This window comes from Ursus americanus, chromosome 23, assembly GCF_024610735.1.
Source record: "Ursus americanus isolate L20-20 chromosome 23, mUrsAme1.1.p, whole genome shotgun sequence".
NCBI lineage: Eukaryota > Metazoa > Chordata > Mammalia > Carnivora > Ursidae > Ursus > Ursus americanus.
In genome coordinates, this window is record NC_142149.1 from 35,630,172 (window position 1) to 35,650,025 (window position 19,854).

Sequence of the window (19,854 nt, forward strand, 5' to 3'; positions counted from 1 at the left end):
GTCTGCTGGGACCTGAAGCCCATATGGGAGCTTTAGCAGGCAGAGTCTGAAGGGCTGGAGGGAGCGTGGGGACCGACCAAAGGCCTGCACATGCCTGGAGCCCGCACGGCTGGAGCCCAGGCGGGGGTTGGGGTGGAGAGGGGCTGGAAGGCAGCCAAGCCATGGGAAGGGCTCCGTGAGCAGCCGAGTGGAGGATGAGCCCAGCGGCCAGAGAGAAAGATGAGAAGACCTACAGACCTGCTAGTGGTGGAAGCGCCCCCTTTGGAGGCTGTCGTCATAGTCCCTAAGGGCCTGGGCTTAGGGACTCGTGGTCAGAGGGGACTGATGGCCATGTGGGCAGAGAGTGATAGAAGCTAATGAGATCCTGTATCCAGGCAGCCTCCTGGAAAGGCAGAACCCTGCAGGTTGTCCCCGTTCTAGCATCAGTCTCACTCCCAAAGTGAGCGCTGCCCCACTCGCCATCTTGGCTGTCAGCACACTGACCAGCAGCACGGGAGAGAGGCAGAGCGGGGAAGAGACTGGGAAGCCTACCACAGCCCTGCGGGGATATAAGCAGGTAGGATCTGAGCAAGAAGGCACGTCAAACCCAGGGGAAGGATGGTCTGATTATTAAAGCAGCAGTACAGGGATGATTGGAAAGATATCAAGTTACATGTCTGCCTCATATCACATATCCAAATAAAATTCTAACGTCTATTAAAGAGTTGAATGTAAATCAACAAACAATTGGAAAACAATGTCCAGCAAGAGAGAACTGGTTAAAATAGGGCGTATTACTATACTGTGCACTGCTATGGAGTCTTTAAAACCATGTTTTAGGAAAACATTTAATGCTCATGAGCGGTTATTAAGTAAAACAACAGACTACCCAAAACGACATAGGTTATGATCACAGTTTTGTAGACTGATTTAACGTGGACGGCACATACTCATACTCACACATATCACCAAAATCTGACATGAAACAAAACAAAATGATAAGAGCAATCATCACAAGTCATTTTTACTTACACATACGTACTGGGGTTTTTTGCAAAAATTCTACAGTGAAGACTCATTGCTTTTATAATACGGAAAAGAGATAAATGTTACTTAGAAAATTAGTCTATGCTGGCTCTAATATTAAAATAATTCAAACACGTTGGTGAAAGAAAGTGAAAACAAATCTGGGGAGCATACCTCGTGAAGGCTGGAAATGCAGTCGCCCAAGGAGCTAAACATTTTCCTAATGCCCCGCCACGAAATGACCAGCTAGGACTGTTCATGCTCCTGGAACCTGACAGGAACTTGTGCTTCTCTGGAGAGGAGACCTCTTCCTCTGTCCCACAAGATGGTCCCAGCTGACCCAGGGGCAGAATGAAGTCCATGGTTAGCGTTTTTTTCAATTAAAATTTATCTCCTGTAAGATTTTCTTAAACATTTGATGCCTGAAGTTACTGATGTATTAGAATCTAGTATGAGATGATATCAGATTCTGTCCTGATTATATATTTAACTCTCTTAAGTTTAATAGGTCACCATTTCAGTACGCACTGCTTCTCAAAGGAGTGAAGACTACAACAGCCCGAGTCTCTGGTTTTCACAAGTTCTCCAAGTGATTCTGAAACTCGCCAGCTGGAGACCCGCTCTGGTTGCTCGTGCTTAAGCATGGTTCTCAAGCTTCGCTGTAATTAGAATCACTTGTGCAGATTTTAAACCTGCTAATGGCAAGACGGCACCCCAGACCGCTAAAGTCAGATTCTGTAGGTTTTAAAGTTCTGCAGGCGATTCCAGTTCAGCCAGGTTTTCGAATCAGTGTTCTACGGAGAGCTATCTGAAATCCAGGTGCTACGTATGCCTGAGAAACAAGCCTTGAGGCTGATGACTTTGTGCGTTCTCTGTTCTCTGTCTCCATCTGCTGGCCACTCTGCCGCATTGCCATCACTTACCTGTAAAGGGGTGCTGCTGCTTGTACTTTAAAGAACGTTTGCCAAGTAAATCAAAGAACCAAACAGAATTGAAATTTTTAAGTAATAAAAATAGCTACAGAATGGATTCTTGTATATAATAGGATGGTCTAAGCTATAAATACAGTAGGGTAACCCGTCTAGAATCTTTTCTGTGCTTGAAATTAAAAGCAGCCAATAAATGTTAGCTATTATCATTACAATTAGGCATGTTGGACCCATCTTTTGAGCACAGTGAGTTGTTTCTGAGTGAATGGCTTTTATCCATTTAAACAATATATTTAGTGCTACTATATTTAACTCTAATCCTGGCATCCTGTCGGCTATGGGTACCTAACGGTAAACAGACACAGTCTGTACACTGAGAAAGACATCGAAAGAGACAGAGATTTTTAAAAATTATTATAGACTTTTGAGGGAGTATATGTTCTGTGAGTTTCCATATAGATTTATGTAACCACCACCACAGTAAGGATTCCAAACAGTTCCATCAACTCCCAAAACACTCGGCCATGCTTCCCTGCCATTGAATGCTTCCTCCATCCCAATCCTTAGCCAACACGGATTTCTTTTTCCTAACTATGGTTTCACCTTTTCCATGACGCCATGTAAGTGGCATCACACAGTATGTAATATATTGAGAGTGGCTCCCTTCACTCAGCATACTTTTCTTTCTTCTGCTTGCTTTAGGTTTATTTTTCTAGAGCTTAAGCCTGAAATTGAGATTATTCATTTGAGACCTTTCTTCCTAATTTCTCATGCTACAAATTTCCATCAAAGCCCCTGCTTTAGTTGCATCTATACATTTTGACATGTTGTATTTTAATTTTTGTTCAGTTCAGACTATTTTCTAATTTCCTAATACCCTCTGAGACTTCCCCTTTGACCCAGGGATTACTTAGAAGTATATTCATTTCCAAGTATTCAGAGATTTTTATTTCCCAGTTATTGATTTCTGGTTTAATTCCTTTGTGGTCAGAGATCATACTGTGTGTGATTTTAATTCCTCGCAATTTGTCGAGATTCGTTTCATGATCCAGAATATGGTCTATTTATCCTATTATTGGTTATGAGGAAGGAGTAAGTGTTGAAGTCTCCAACTATAATCGTATGGGGATTCGCCATCTCTCTTTGCAATTCTACCAGGTTTTGCTTCACAGTTTGACTATTTGTTGTTAGTTGGGTATATAGCCATTTAGGATTACCATGTCCTCTTTGTGTGTTGACCTTGTCATTCTACAGTGTCCTTCTTTACTGCTCGTAAATGTCCTTGCTCTGAGGCCAATTTAGTCTGATATTAATATAGCTACCCCAGCTTTCCTTCGATTAATATCTGCATGGTGTATTTTTTTTTTTGTCCTCTTATTTTTAACCTACACTATCTACTTAAAATGGGTTTCTTATACATAGCGAATAGTTAGGTCTTAAGGGGCTTTGTGTTTTGTTTTGTTTTGTTTTTTTACATCCTGACAATCTCTTTTAACTAGCATAATTTAGGTCTTTTGGATTTAATTGTTGACATGTTTATAGGGCTACTGTTTTATTATTTGTTTTCTATTTGTTCCCTATGTTTTTCATGCCTGTTTTCTCTTCCTTGTCTTCTGGATTAGTTGAATATTTTTTGTATTCCATTTTAAGATACCTATTACCTAGTTTTTTTTTTTTCATAGTCTGTTTAGTATTAATAGTTTATCACTTCAAGTGAAGTACAGAATCTTCCTACCATACAGACCCCTATACCCTACCTCTTATAATTTTCATATGTACGACATCTGCATTCGCTAAACCCCCATCAGACAATGTTATGTAAGTTTCACTTCCACTGGTCATACATGTTATAATGAGCTCAAGATGGGGAAAATAATCAATTATATTTACCCAAATAGTTCCCATTTCTGTTGCTCTTCTTTCATTACCAAAGTTTCAAATTTCCCTTTGATGTCGGTCTTCCATTAACAAAATATTATCACATTAAGAGGTCAAATAAGAAAACCCAGAGGGAGAAAGAAAGCAATGGTCATCACTGGCTTGCTGCTGGGACCACACTTCCTCTGGATGGAGAAAAGAGTTCCCTTCCTGTAGTTTTAGGCACCGGCCTGGCTTCAAGACCCCCTGTCCCAGTGGGCTTCCCAAGGGGCTGGTGTGGGGGAGGAGAGAAGCAACAACAAACAGGATTCCCCCCACTCTCTGACCTACAGGGCCCTCTTTGCCTTTCCTAAAGCAGGAGATAGAGACCTTCTGTCTTTCCGTCTGCATCTGGTCTGCAGGTCCAGATCTCTGCCTGCTTGGGAGTCCCAGACTAGGAGAGACCAGAGGGGGGAAGTGGCAAACTTAGTGCCAGTTTGGTGGTGCTCTGAGTTCTCCCGTCCCTCCCTTGTATTCCTATTTACTCCTTCCCTTCATGACAGCTGCATCCGGGGGAAGAGACAGGACCAGGACGGGGTAGGACTGGAAGGAAAGATGGATTTGTATTTAACAGACAGGGGTATGGATTTACAAAGGCTGGAAAAGTGCTTCCATGGGGCACATTAATTTAGGGAGAAATTCTCTTTTCTTCCACAGAGTGATGGCTAAAAGCCTGATTCCTTGGTTTGAATTCTTACATTCCCTTTTCTAGATGAAATTTAGAATCATTTTGTCATTTAAAAAAAATCTTATTTTGATTTGATGGAAATTTAAATTTATAGATTTGAAGAGAAATGATCTTTGTATAATATTGAGTCCTTCCATCTAGAACATGGTATACCTCCTCTTTTTAACGTCTTCTTTTGTGACCATTGAAAAAAAGAATTTTTTTTTTTTTTACAAAATCTTTGCATTGGCTTTGTTTAAATTTATTCCTAAGTATTTTTTCTTGTTACTATTGTGAATGGAATCTTTTTTGACATAAAAATGTCACATCCGTATTGCTGATGTACAGAAGAGCCAATGGTTTGGGCATATTTGTAAAGAGCTACCTTAAGAATTTAAGAACTTTCATTAGTTCTATTATTTTCTGAGTTTATTTTCTTGACTCTCAGCAAACAGTGATTTGTGAATTCAGTCTCTCAGACTGGTGATCTACAAATAATGACAATTCAGAAAATCTCTTTGAAAAAATTTCTTGGAAAATTCTATTGCTGGCTTAACCGCCTCCTTGGCCTTTAAATCTTGTATAGGGTTAGGTAATAATCGTGATGATTGGCTTGCTTATCTCGATTCTGACTTTTTAAGGAAAGACACTGATAGGTATATTTTATGATGTTAACGAGGTATCTTTAAATTTTTAAAAAGAATTTTGATCAGAAAAGGACACTGAACTTTATCAAATGCTCTTTCAGCATCCATAAAAATGACCATTTGGGTTTTATTCGACATGGTAACATTTTGTCAATAGAACTGCTCATTCCAAAACTGCCTGCATTCCCACAGTAAATCCTAGTGGGTCACGGAACCGACTGCAGAGCAGTAATTCACAAGGAAAGGCTTCTGCAAGTGACCCAAGCTGCTGCTGCTTTGAATTCTACCTGCAGAGGGGTTGTACTACCCCGCCCCCACCCCCCAGCCGCATTTGTGCCGTGAGCTGCTGCCGCCAGTGGCTGTGCTGTAGCCCTTGGGTGTGCGGGACAGGAAAGGCAAATGAATGCTGAGTATCTGAGACTTTGGCCCCAAGCCAAATACAATGCCCTTGTCCACCGGAGCTGTGGGTCCCTTTCATTTCAACCTGAAGACTCAAGCTTTGTGCTAAAAGCAGACAGATGCTCCTTCCCCAAGATCCACTCCAATGATCTCTCTCTCTCTCTGAGGAGACAGACATTCAAGCCCACGAAAGCCAGCAAAGAAAAGTGTAAGGAGGGCACCATTTCTTACTGAGCGCCTGCTCGTGCCAGCTCCAAGCCAGATGCTTCACACGGATCACATGACCTACCCCTGAAACTCCAAGGTACCGGTATCCCCAGTTTACACAGGAGAGGTCAAGTAACTTGCCCATGGACGTGGTTACTAAGTTGCAGCGTTGTCCTTTAAAACCCAGGTGTAATTCCAAAGCTTGTGGAAACTGGATCTGTAATTTCTCACTGGCCCTCAGGAATAGGTCATGAGGCAGAACTAGGGAAGGGGTTACAGCTGCCCTGTTAGGTCCATGGCCTCCCACACATCTGGTCCTTTCCCTGGTCCGTGGGGACCTGTAGGGGCAAGACGCAGGGCTGCATCTGGCAGGCTACCAAGGTCCTGGGAGACTGCCTCTCCCACAGGGCTGGATTCAGCTTCCCGAGGCAGCCCAGGGAACACCTCACCTGAAGGAGCAGTCAGGAGAATCCAGCTATTTGTCATCACGAAAGGTCGTGGTGTGTTGACAGTATTTCTGTCTAGCGCTCTGAAAATTCAAGGAAAATAAATATCTGACGTTTATGGAGTACCAGAAGCTATTCGAAGAACTTTCCACGTATTAACTCATTTAATCATTATAACATCCTTGTGAGGCAGGCACTATTATCCCCATTCTACAGATGAGAAAACTAAGGCATAAGAGGTTCACAGACAGAAAGCAGCAGAGCCAGGATCTAAGCCCAGGCTCTTGACCACTGCACTGTATTAATGAAGTGAAGGCCAAATGAACCAGAGTAGCTAGAATTCAGAGCTCTTATGTTGGAAAGACGGCGAGGTCCTGCTCAGGGTCTGCATTCATGCACAAATGTTAACATCAAGGAAGCCCTTGCCCTGGTCCCCCATGGGAGGTCTCTGCTGCCCTGTAATCATCGAGGATGCCTGCTTTCCCATTAACTGATACCAAAGAAGAGGTTACAATGTGTGCCTTCCTCAAGTTCTGAAAGTGGGCAGAAATTTGTGAGTTTCTTTTAGTGGTCACAGAAAAGGTTCAAAGGTTAAGTGAGGCGTCCAAACGCGGTCAGTTTGTTAAAAACAAAGGCTCTAGCCATCTGTACCTGGATGACCCCTTCTCCAATTTTTTTCTTTTAAATATCAAAAGACAGTTCAGAACTTGGCATTCTGAATGAGGATTCGGAATTGGAGCTGGACTTCCTACCGTTTCTACATCAGACTCAGTTCTAACTCTTCATCATCTGCGTGGCTTCCCTTCACAACGGCAGCTTTCCTGAGGCCCCGGCCCGGGGGTCTGAGGGAGCTCTGGCCCCTGGGGTACCCCCGCAGTGCCACGGTGAGAAGAGAGTCAGCAGCCCATCCAGACAGGAGCTGTACCCCGGATACCTCGAATTCCTAGCAGCTGACCCCTGGTCTTTCCCTGCATACAGACACACTAACGTCTGGAGACCTGGAAACCTTTACGAAATGATATGTTGTGGGGTTTTTTTAAATGAGATTTTATTCAAGATAAAGAGCAAATCATCAAACCATTCAACGTCTTTTCACAAATATTTTATCAAGAAACTCACCAGCGAGAGCCCCCCAAATAGCGGCTATCTATGCCACATTTCCGCTTTTATGGGCGTGAGCAGTGAACGAGCTGCTACTAAGAACTCACTCCAAGAGAAGCAGGTTCCGAGATTCGTCATCACATCAGCACAGGTTCAACTCAGGCCCCAGGCCTCTGTAACAATTCGTGTCCAGAATCATCCCCAAAGAAAAGCAAATTTGAAGAATGTTCTACAGGGGTGTTTCACTGTACCTGCGGTCTCTTTCTTGGAAGCCGGTTGGTATTCTACCAATGGAAAGGCGGGCCTTCAGTTACTACTCGGTTCCCCAAACTGCTTGGGTAGCACTTCCTGAGCGACCAGCAACACGGCGGAGGGAAAAGAGCAACTTAGGGGCAAAGGAGAAACGCCGAGCACACATGTATGCCCTAAAATAGCTATTTTAAGCTAAATAACAATAGTTAAATAATGTACCGCCAAAACCCGTTCTATGTATCTTGGTTCTTATTTATCCCAGAACAAATACAAGTACAGAACCATTTTAATTTGTTCTTTTATGTATTGAAATTCCTACCTGAAGTCAATTCTCACAAACTGTTGGACGCTAAGAGATGAATGCAAAATTTAAATGTAAATAATTCTTCAGTGAGAAGTAACTCTTATAAGCGCTTAGACATGATCAAAATGTAATTTCAAACCTTTCTTTCTAACCATCTAAATTAAATTAAATAATTCTTTTAAGGCACAAATTCAAAGGGTGAAAGCACCATCAATTGAATCTAGGGGACCACACTCTCCCACAGGACGTCGGGGAATGGAGACAGAAGTAGGTGTTATGGCCAGGGTGACACAGACACGGGCCTGCACCGGCAGCCTCTGCGTGCCGGGGGTCAGCGCTTCCGTTAGCGGCTTGTGGGGAGGCGTGGAGAGGTCCAGGGTTGGTACCGGGGAGCTCGGTGCAGTAGCTATTTACCAACCTGTAAGCAACTGCAGTATTTTAGCAACTGAAGCAGCTACACCAGTGCAAACTGACTGAACACCAGCTCTGCGAGCAGCTTTCTCTAAGGGCAGCTTGATCTGAAAACAGAGGAGATTGCGGGCACGCTCTTTTTCATTAGTTTATTATAAAGAAAACAATTCCCAGAGACATAATACACAACATTCTAATCCCTAAATTCTTTTGTTTTTTGTTTCTACCTTCTGAGGCAATACGCACGCCGTTCACGACCGCCTGGTCTGCTCGGCCCGCACTCAACCCTGTCTCCTCTCCGGCTGCACAGGTCAGAGGCTCCAACAATCTGGACCACGGCCAATGCGGTGGAACCACTTTCTAAGGTAGTTGAGCCCCTCGAGGAAAATTTAGATAGATGCTAACCTATTCTAAATAAAAGTGAACGGGTTGTTTCTGCCCCTAAAATTAAATCCTGCATTTCTGATACTCAAGTTTGGGTCTTATACCACTTGACACTTGGAAGAATGGTGGACTATTCACCGACTTGTTAATTCTGGGAGCGCTACTTGCGATCCAGACGAGTCAAAATAAATGGTGAGGATATCTTCTAAAAAGCCCATGACGGCCCTCTTGGCTGTGTCGCCGGGCAGTGCCTGGATGCTGCTTACGTGCTCCAGGGCCCTTCTGACCAGCTGCTCTCTTTCATGCGAGCTATGGGGAGCTCCAGGGTCCTCTCCCTCTGCTCCTGATTTTAGAAACTGAAGGATAAAGGACTGCACCATGTCCCCCTTCAGTTCAAGGGTTTCTCGGATGCAGGGAAGGTCTGAGGCGCTGGCCAAGCTCAAGAGGTGAATCAGTGCCTGGCAGATCTGGGTCCGTAGGCTGGCACAGTACTTGAATTCCAGAAAGTCTGTGGTGTCTTCGCTCTTCTGTAAGGCAGTGACCAATGCGTTCCAGATCTGAACGTACTGGTCAACAGACCCATAGTGCTCTCTCTTGCTCGGGATGGAAAGGGCAGTGGCAGATCTGATGCGCACTTTGAAGTTCTTGCATGAGGTCACAACTGACGTCAGGGCGTTGTAGGCCTGGGAGGTCCACGGGGCTGTTCCTAGAAAGAATCCACTGGCCTTGAAAAAACGAAGGCTTAGGAATAAACGGGGGAGAGGGAGAGGAGCAGAGGAAGCACACACACTAGTGCTCAAGCTAATCACTGTGTTTTCACTTAATTTCACACTAACCCTATAGGATTAGGGTGACCAGTGCTGACTGTGGGATTCTGGGGAAGGGGCCGAGTACTGACTCCCAAACTTCCCATTTCCCTAAACAACCCTGCCGCACGCTCGGGGTCTCTGCTACTCTAAATGGCGACTGTGGCAACTGTGAAAGAGGCTTCTTCTCTGGGAAGAGGCTGTCCTGAGGGCTTGGTGGGAGGAGCACGGACTGAATTGTAGCCCCACTTGTTCTCTCTGTCAGATGCTTCTGAGCAGTGCGCACACTGCACAACTGTATGCCCAGCCTTGTTGATGATGACAAAAGAATATCTGATCACCTAGATTAGCATCCAGACGCTGCTCTGGATGTAGCCAAGTCATGCATTTTATTGCAAAGAGAAAATACTATCTAGGCAGTGAATGGGGAACAGAGTACTCCGATTAACCAAAGGTGCAACTTGTCTTATTTTGAGAAGATATTGCCCAGATTTCTGTCTTCTCTTCAGGAAATCAGCCTGCTTTCTTCCTCATCAGAGCTACCACTCCCCACTCCCCACTCCCCACTCCATTTGGGGGTGGTTCTTATTCCTCAAGATGGGCAGCAGAATAGATCTTGGCTTCCCTAACTCTCCTAGCCCCTCCCAACTTCTTCGTTGCCTTTGAAGACAGGCAAGCAGACATCCATCTTAACGAGCTCCAACTCCACAGGTCACTTTAGGCTATTTCCTCCATGGAAAAGCCGAGAACCTACTTCTCCATTAGCTCTCCATTGGGAGTCGTTTTTTTTTTATTAAGTTCATTTATTTATTTAAGTAATCTCTACACCCAACGTGGAGCTCGAACTCACAACCCTGAGATCAAGAGTCATATGCTCTTCTGACTGTGCCAGTCAGGTGCCCCCTGGCTGGGAGCTCTTGGCAATGAAGGGGAGCAGAGCCAGATTTCCCTAACCTGATGCATGCTCTGCTGGTCCAGAATGGATTTACCTCTCCAGGAACACACCTTGTTTCAAACCTTGTCACAGAGACAAACGTATAAGGCAAATGCTGCAAAGGAAAGCAAATGGGATTTGGAAGCCATGACCCACATGCCTAGGCCGCTATGAGCCACCGATGCTCTGTCACGGTACATGGCAGGTCACTACCTAGATGCCCTCCTTCTACGCAGCAGCCCACTTCAGTACCAAGGGCTCGCATGGGAGTTCCGATTTCTACCCTTTCTTCGTCACTTTTTCTCCTTCATTTTTACATATGCTCTTGTAGAAAATTTAGAAAGTGAAAGCAGAAAAAAATCCTACTCATCATCCCTCCAGAGGCAACCACTGCTAATAATTAAGCTAATTTCCTTTCAGTCCTTTTTCAATGCATTTATTGAGATCATGCTGTAGAAACAATTTCATATCCTGTTTTAATTTGCTTAACATCAGAAGTACTTCCCCAGATTATCAAAAACTTTTTGTAAACATAATTCTAAAAGATCCCTTTGAGGGGTACCTGGGTAGCTCAGTCAGTTAAGCATCTGCCTTTGGCTCATGTCATGATTTCAGGGTCCTGAGATCCGGTCTTGTGTTGGGCTCCCTGCTCAGCGGGAAGTCTGCTTCTCTCTCTCCCTCTGCCCTTCCCCCTTGCTCGTGCTTTCTTTCTATCTCAAATAAACAAATAAAATCTTAAAAAAAAAAGATCCCTTTGAATATGATTTATCTCAACCATTCCCCTAAGCCTGGGTGTTTAGAATGTTTCCATTTTTTTCTAATACTGTGATAAGTACCAATGTGAGGAACATCTTTAATAACAATGTAGGCTGGTGTGTGTTGTCCTAGGGCCTTCCACCAGAGAGAAGAGGGAGACCTTCTTACCTAATGGAAGAGCAGGATTTTTAAATACATTCCCCATTGCATAACAGGCATTCCATCGGACTTTCATGGCAGCCTCAAGTAGAACAGTGGAAATTAGGGCCTGGATGGACTCCTCAATGATTTCAGCAAAGCTGGGCTTTTCTATATGAGAGGGCTGCAAAAAATGAAGCAAATTTCCAAGGGCCCGGACTGCATTGCTTTTTACCTGGAAAAAAATGTAAAAAAAAAAAAAAAAAAAAAAAAAGCATTAGAAATCTGCTTTGCCAAAGAGATGTTACAGAAAGTATAATTTCAGCTTTAAAACACCCAGAAGTCTTAGATATCTTAAAGCAAAACAGCCAACGAGACAAGCACCCTATAAAGGTGTAGCTTCTTGAAACTCTATAAAGGTCTTCTGTGGTGAACAGCTGTGCCATCAGAAAGATGAAGTCCTCCACAGCGCCTCACTGATTTCTTTAGGTTAGACTTCAGAGAGGTCTGTCTGCCTTGTTTTGCAGAGATGCTGTGGAAGGCCCAGGGGCAACAGGGCAAAGCTGGCTTGCAGCATGGTAGGGAGGAGAGGTGAAGTTTCAAAATTCCAGTCCAGTACTTTTCCATTAGAGAGTCTCAACCTTTGCAGCATACTAGAAACTGAGGAGCTTTCTTTTTCAGAAACAAATTCCCAGGCCCTAATCCCAGAAATTCTGAACAAATTAGTCCAAGGCAGGGTTTCCTAGGTTTTCAGAATCACTGTGCCAAATTAAGCACACAGTATGGGTCAGGTGCTATGCTAGGTGCTTCAACACAAGCATCTCCGAGGCCACTGAGGTAGAGGTCATGACTTCCATGTTCAAGAGGAGGAAACTGACCTTCAGAGAAGTTAAATAATACACCAAACGTCACCCAGCTACTAAAGGGCAAGCCAGGATTTGAACCATGTCTGCTGACCCTAAAACCCACTTCTATGCTTTCACCTTGATTAGTCTAACGGGATATTCAAAGCCAAGGGCTGCTCATCCTTCTGACTTGTCACTTGTACTTAAAGAATTTTTGTAAAAACACAAAACAAAAGCAGCTTAAAATTAAGACAAACTTGGACAGGTTATGGAGTAGTATTACAAACAGCATGATATTTTTCAGGACACAGGAGGCAGGAAAGACACTGTGCAAGGTGGAGCAGGCCACATCATACCCTGAGTACTCTCTCCACCTCCTCTGAACAGGGATAAATTCGGTGGGACACAACACACTAAGTATCTAACTGAGAAGTACTAGCGCTGTGAGTCTACCTTGTCTTTATCCCTGGATGCTTCTATAGCTGATCGCAACATCTTCAGGAGCAGGAGACCAGAGAACTCTTCCTGGAAACTTGGGTCTGGTGTCTCCCTGTTCCATCCGCGGCAGGCAAAACATGTTGAATGGTAAAACCCAGTGAAATATACATATCCACACATACATTCACTTAGTGTAACTATAAAAAATTTGGGAAAACAGCTCGACAAATCTGTTCAGATTATACCAAGAACTTACAGTTTATACCTTTTGACCCAGTAGGTCCACATCTAGGAATGTGACCAAAAGGTGCATCTCAAAATGAAGATTTCATGCACAAAAATGTTCACCTGCATATCAAAGCCTAAAACACTGCAAATGTTTGATAATAGGGGAGCAGTTAAATAATCCCTGCACAGTGATGACTGTGTAATAGTAATTCACATTTATAAAAGTCGGAAGAATGCTTACACACGTTATACGGAGAGCTAAGCAATGAAAAGCAGGACGCTAGTGTATGAGGAACAACAGCTGCCTCTAGGGCAGGGAGCAAGGTAGGAACAGGGCTTTATACTGAATATCTCTTTTGTATTGTTTGCAATTTTGTTAACCTGTGAATAAACTTTAAAAAATTATAAATTTGACATTTAAAAAGTAGTGCAACCATCAGTATGGTTTTGAATTTCTACTTTTATATTTTCCACATTTTCTATAATGTGGATATATTACTTATATCAGCATACGGTATTAAATATACAGAAATACACACACACACACACACACACGTATAAAAAACAACTTGCTGATCCTTTTTGGGTGGGGGAAAAGGGAGAGAGAAAATCCTAAGCAGCCTCTGCACCCAGCATGGAGTCCAACATGGGGCTTGATCCCACGACCCTGAGATCATGACCTGAGCGGAAATCAAGAGCCAGATGCTTAACTGACTGAGCCACTCAGGTGCCCCAGAACTTACTAACCTTACTACTTGAAGGAATATAAAACAGAACAAAGCAGGAAGACTGACTACACTCTATGGGAGAATTACTGTTAGTTTCTTTAGAGTAGAGATCAAAGACATCCCCCTGGGACCTCAGCGTCAGAAGTCACCCAGGGGAGACGAGCTGAGTCACCTACATGTTGACAATCAGAGTGTCTGTCAGGTTGCCCAGGGACCAGGCTGCTTTGGCCCGGACATTCAGAGATTTGTCTTGAAGTGACATCAATATTGCATTTGCTGTGTCTGCAACAAATATGACATCCTATAAGATAAAATAAAACACTGTAATTACTTTACGAGCTCACATGGCTGCCTTGGAATTCTGAAATTTATTTTCAGAGAAAAACTTGTCTTTACCACAAATTCCTATTTGAAAAATCAACATTTATGTACTCAGTTTTGCTGTTCTGCTGTATTAGAATGCGGACACTCGCTAAAAGCCCAGAGGAGGGTCTTTCATGACTTTGGTATGTGCCAGGCACACCCAGGGAGCCTAAGGATTTTGCTCTTGTCGAACATCTTATCACCTGGTCCGTGACAGTTACCCATGAATTCAGTGCTTAGACTGATGTCCACCTTGGGAAATGATGGTGACAATGAAATGCAGGTCTGTAATACACCCTATTCATTACACACTTCTCAGGGAGATAAATGTCACAGGTAAGAGTGAAAGAAAAATTTATTTCCTTCTTAGTAAAAACTTTATCAGCTTTCTAAATTATTACTATCACATGGTAATGTCCCATTTCTTTTTTTTTTTCCCCAATTATTCATTAATTTAAACATTACCTGGACACCAAGGGTCCTGGGCAGTACAGGCATTACCATATTTTAGTAGCAATTAAAGAAACCAGATTAAAAGCAAGGTAATGTCCTTTACCGTCCAGCTCTATACCCACCCAAACCACTATCGCGCTGGCCCATCACAGACACAGAAGGCCCATCAGTCTGACCTGTCTGAGATAAGGGAAAAGCACATAGACTCCAAGGGCCCGCGAGGTCGCCGCTTTCACTAGTCGGTTCCTGCTGTCGTTCAGCCCAAGCAGCATGGTGATGCACAGAATCTGCCTGTCACTCTGCAGTGAGAAAGGTTAGCAAAGGAAAAGTGAGAATGAAAGAACTATGAGCTACTGTCCTCGACAGGTGACACAGATGTTGGTGTCGGAGTTCATATTCGGGAGCTGAACACAACTGAGAGATCAAAGCTACCTTGGCAAAGAGCGGAGGATCGCTTCGGACCCAGGCATTAGGGGAGTGTCATGACCTTTCACCTTTAACACTCTGTGAACTGGGTCATCGTATTCTCCTCCTTCATGAAAGCTAAGAGCAGACACAAATGCCACTGGGGACTAAAGAAGGGGAGCCGCCTGCGTACCCTGTGCCGTGGGCGCCAGCCAAGTACGGTCAGACCTTCATGTTATTCCTCACGTTGTGCCCATTTTATAGATGATAAAACTCAATTTTACAGAAGTTCAGATCATCAGAGAGATGGAGAGTGGAAGAGCTGGGACTTACAACTAGGTCTTCCTAACTTTTGGCTTGAAAGTTTTCTAAAATGTCTCTGATTCCAAGCCTCTCTCCCCACGTCCGCCACCTGCCCTCTAAGCACAGGGAGAGAAGGCTCTCCCGAGACGGTACGTCTTTAAGTTTTGCCACCGCCCTCGCCCCACACTCAAGTAGACCAACCCCCTTTTCTCAGAAAGCATGTTGAATATGGGCTCAAAATGAAAAAGAATCTGAATCCAACTGAAGTTCTGATATTCGGGGGGCACCCTCAGGGCTGAGGAAACAGTCCTTGGGTTACCGGCAGGCTGCTGAAGGCCTCGGGCAGGATGGAAGACAGGGCATCACAGGCGCTCGCCTGCAGAGTCGGGTGCTCGGAATTCTGCAGGGCTCTGGGCAGAGGGCCGTTCAGCATCATAGTCCAGAACATCACCACCTGGAACAGGGGCAGAGTTAAAGCCACAGCCCAAGAGCCAACAGTGGAACCAACTCGACCCGAACGCTACCACAGGGGGCTGTAGTAAGGAAACATCCTTCTATAAAGCAGCGGCTTTTTCTAATGCCTCCACTAGTCCTTCCACAGCAATGGAAGGGGCTTCAGAAAACAATGACTGCATCCTTCCACTTACTGACCGGGAAACAGCCTGCTATAGTCAGGAGGACAGAGAAGACAATGGGGAGGAAGAGGGGGAAGACCATGGCAGTAACAGCAGCAGCCGCCAGCACAAGTTTTCCAGAGCGCATCCCTGATGCTGCTCTCGGTGCCTCACGCAGATCTACCCACTGCAGCCCTCAGCACAACTAAACGAAGCATGTGTCATTATCTCCACTTTCACGCAAGGAAACTGGGGTGTGAAGAGATGGTATAACTTGCTAGGGGGCGTCAGGGTCCCGCAGGGCCTGGAGGCCGGGTGCCAGAGTCCAAAGAGCGCAGGATCGGAGGCAGAGCTGGGTCCTGCAGCGGCTGCATCCCGTCTCTGCAACCTCGGGTAAGTCACCGAGCCTGTCTAAGCGTCGGTCCCTCTTCAGTAGAACAGGGCAAAGCCGTCTACTTGGCAGAGTCCGGGTGAGAGCAAAACGCAAAGCTGTGTGTGAAGTTCCTCACATAGTACCCAGAGCACAGTGGAGACTCTCAAACTGCGCGGGGGCTGTTGTGAGCACTATGAAGAATGAGCTCGCTGTAAAGCTCTCGAGGTCGGCATCCGAAGAGGACCTTGAACGGTTTCCTTCCCATGCTTTCTAAAAACCCCGGAGATTTCACGTGCCTTTGCAAATCTGTCTGTGGCCCGGTACCTCTACTTTCTGCCCCCTGGACTTAGTCCTGAGTTTTACCATGTATCCCACAGCCCAGTTCTGTCCTCCCCTAAATCCCAGCTCCCAGAAACACACTCTGGGCCTTTCTCACCCCAAACCAAGAGACTTTGGACAGGTATGCTTGCCAGCCTCCAAGATGGCCCACAGTGATTCTTGCCTCCTATGTTAAGGTGGTGGCCCTCCGCCCCCACACGGGCTAGGGCTGACCTATATATCCAGTAGGGGGCTGTGGAAATGCCAACGTGAAATTTCCAAAACGAGGTCATAAAAACACCACAGCTTCTTCTTGCTCTCTCTTGATTCTCTTGCTGTGGGAGAAGCCAGCCGTTATATCAAGAGGACACTCATTCAGCCCTCTGGAGAGGTCCTCACGGGGAGGAGGTAAGGGAGGCCCACTGCCAAAAGCCAGCGCTGACTTGCTAGGTATGTGAGTAAGCCATGTTGGAAAAAGATCCTCGAACCCCTGTCAAGTTCAGTTAACTGCAGCCCCTGCCGGCATCCTGACTGCAACCTCAGAGAGACCTGAGCTAAGCTACTCCCATTTCCGGTGCCACAGAAACTATGCGAGAGAATATATGTTGTTTTAAGCTGCTCAGTGTTTTGGATAATTTACTATGCAGCAATTGACAAGTAATATAGCAAGTGTATCCCTCTTTTACAGATGAGACAATACCCAAGTGTGAACAGATGAGTCTTGCCTAAAAGTCACTTGACGAGCAGGTGGAGAAGTCTAGAGGCAAACTCAGGTCTGTCTGAGCAAATCAACTCATCTCCCTATGAATGGTGACATTTCAGCTTTAGTGGCAGTCTCAGGAAAGGACTAGGGCTAGGTATTCTTAATTCCTTGCAAGGATGATGGAAATTGCAAAGGGAAAAGAATAGGCAGGATGAGGCGGGCAGGAGGAAAACCCATCACTTTTGGTAGGGTCATGTGTTCCTCCTCCAAAGGACTGGCACAGTGTGGGGACAGCAGAAACAACCGAAATCACAGGACTTCAATAGTAACCATGGGGGCGCGGTGGTGAGGGAGTCAAGGGAACTGACGTCTCTCGAGCACCTATTATGTGCCAGCATCTTTACATTTCAATCTTCCAACAGCCCCGGAGTTAAAATTATTATACCTCTTTATGAGGAAAACTACGCTCGTACATCCATTAATGGCGCTCCCTAGATTTGATCTCACGTCTTCTGATTCCAAATCCTAGTCTCTTCCCATCATTCCAGTCTGCCTCTTGGGCAGAATGAATAACCAAACTCGGTTTTATGCGGAAGAAATGTTGGTGTTTCAATTGCTGGCTGTATGTTACACATAATCCTATCTCACAATGAATCGCAAAGAAACTGAAGTGCAAATAAACCCCTATTCCTGCGACATGTCATCACAGATTATAAACTAGTTTTTGACACTGGAAGAAGCCATACTGTTTACTTCACTTTATCACCGAGCCTCAAAACTGACTGAAGCACTAAGAAAAGAGAACACTGTGAACTGCCATGTACTTACCAAGCTGACTGGCACTCTCTGATCAGATGCTACAGTAGAGTCTGGTTTATACTGTTGTATTAAGCCTGTACCCAGTTCTTCCAGAAGCTGCCGAGGTGAAAGAAATAGATTATCAAAGCACAGTATTAGAATTATGGAGGTAGAAAATGTCACCTGTCTGGAGATGACCTCAAATCAAGGGGAAAAATAATTTCCAACCGAATTTTCTCTCCTTTCTCAGCAACTCCTCTGTCAGAGGCATTCTTTCAGGAACAAAATCACCAGAAATATATTGTTAATTTATCACCAAATGAATTCTTTGGGTTTTTATATTAGAGCTGAAAATAAAGGAATGTATGACTTTCCCTCCCTGAAACCTCTATAAGAAACCTCAGAACGGACAGACACACGGCAGAGGGAAGAACATAAAGGAAGAGAAGAAAAAAGCAGGGGGCTTTTCATGAAAGTTACCTTTGCTCCATGAAGCTGAATGGACGGATCTGCTTCCCCCATGCACTTGCAAATCACCTCTCCGAGCTCCATTAAGTACACCTGAGCCATTGAAAAGTAACCCCTGGCCAAATGAGCCAACACCTGCGAAGAGAACAGAGGAATAACCCCCAAGACCTGAAAGCAACGCAGGGCTGCAATATCCAAAGTGCTTTAATATTACAGAAACCACTCACACTTCACAAGGGGCAGGATTCTAATGTTGAACAAAATGAACAACCATAATCTTTATTTTATGACTCAAATCAATTAACTGGATCATATCATTTCATGGTGCTTTGTAATTTATGAAATGTGTTTCGTTGAGACTGGAGATATTATTTAAGCCTGGGAATAATTTTCTGAGGCAGGGACTAATCAAATACTTCAGCTGAAGGAGGGAGCTAAGGCTGACAAAGTTTAAGGTTACAGGGCATGTTTAATAGTAACCAGACAATGAGCAGCAGAGCACAGAACCAAACCCGTGTCTAAATCACAGCTGAGTACAGAAGCCACCAGTACGTTAATCTAGGATCGTTTTCTTCCTCTAAAGGAGCAATTATTTTGTTGTCTCTAAGCAGACAGAAAATGAAAGAGAAGTTATGGAGAATTACACATTTACTTAAAGTTGCAGAAATCAAAGATGAACTGTACAATTTTTTCAGAATTACTATATAATCTAGCGTACCCACCTGCCACATAAAAACGGAGGTGACTAAAATGGCTTGCAACAAAAAGGAACGCATCTGACATTTACAGCCAAGTCTTCTCCCGACCTCCGCCAAAAACAAAAGAACAGAGCACTCATGCCTGAAACACACTCCCACTACCACCACGGGTTGTGGCTCAGTTTTACATTATTTTCATGGACTCCCTCCTCACAATCCATCGCCCTTTGAAGGTAGAATGATTACGTCCACTTCAGAAACGAGAAGCGGAACCCTCCTACCTGTAAGGCCTCCAGCCGCATGGGGGACGGCTCATAGGGGCTTCCTGCCGCAGAGCCAGCATCGCTACCCGAACAGGAATCCTCCCTGGGCAGTACGACGGTGGAAACGCAGAGTCGGATGAGCCAGCAGGGCTCTGAAGACCCCTTAGGGGAGCTTACTGATGCTTCTTCCAGAAAGGGTCCTGAGGGGGCTTTCTTCCACCAATCAGGAGTGCTGAGGTGGGGAGTCGCTGAATTGCTACTGCTGAGTCCAGAGGAACAGGGCTGTTGTAAAAGCAGCTGGACTTCAGGTAACGGTGCGTGAGTGGACACGATGGCTCCCAAGAGGGTGAGGCTTGACACTCGAACATTCACATCTGTCAAAGTTAGTGGGAATCACTATCACTGTGGGGTCATAACACCCCCGCAGGCAATGAAGAATTAGGGCATCCTTGGTTAACCTGCATCTAATTAAACCTCTAGCCCTAACTTCCAGTTTAGAGAACTACGTGGGACAGAAACAGAAGTTCAACAACACTGTAAAGAAACTACCCGG

The 19,854-nt window shown here is 44.8% G+C and overlaps 1 protein-coding gene across 4 annotated transcripts in view; it reads right to left on the reverse strand.

Moving 5' to 3' along the window:
* HEATR6 (HEAT repeat containing 6) overlaps positions 1-19,854 on the reverse strand; it is an 89,196-nt gene that overhangs the window by 48,403 nt on the left and 20,939 nt on the right. For 3 of the 4 annotated variants that reach the window (XM_087854599.1, XM_087854600.1, XM_045773245.2), the window contains exons 12-21: positions 19,320-19,675; positions 18,353-18,475; positions 17,903-17,989; positions 15,386-15,520; positions 14,535-14,657; positions 13,719-13,843; positions 12,602-12,698; positions 11,334-11,538; positions 7,570-9,375; positions 1,180-6,300 (exon numbers count right to left, since the gene is read on the reverse strand). In XM_087854599.1, coding sequence (XP_087710725.1) covers positions 8,804-9,375; positions 11,334-11,538; positions 12,602-12,698; positions 13,719-13,843; positions 14,535-14,657; positions 15,386-15,520; positions 17,903-17,989; positions 18,353-18,475; positions 19,320-19,675 — 1,823 coding nt within the window. In that variant the 3' untranslated portion in view covers positions 1,180-6,300; positions 7,570-8,803. Of the gene's footprint in view, positions 1-1,179; positions 6,301-7,569; positions 9,376-11,333; positions 11,539-12,601; positions 12,699-13,718; positions 13,844-14,534; positions 14,658-15,385; positions 15,521-17,902; positions 17,990-18,352; positions 18,476-19,319; positions 19,676-19,854 lie in introns of those variants that run through there. The other variant, XM_045773246.2, reaches the window with a different exon arrangement.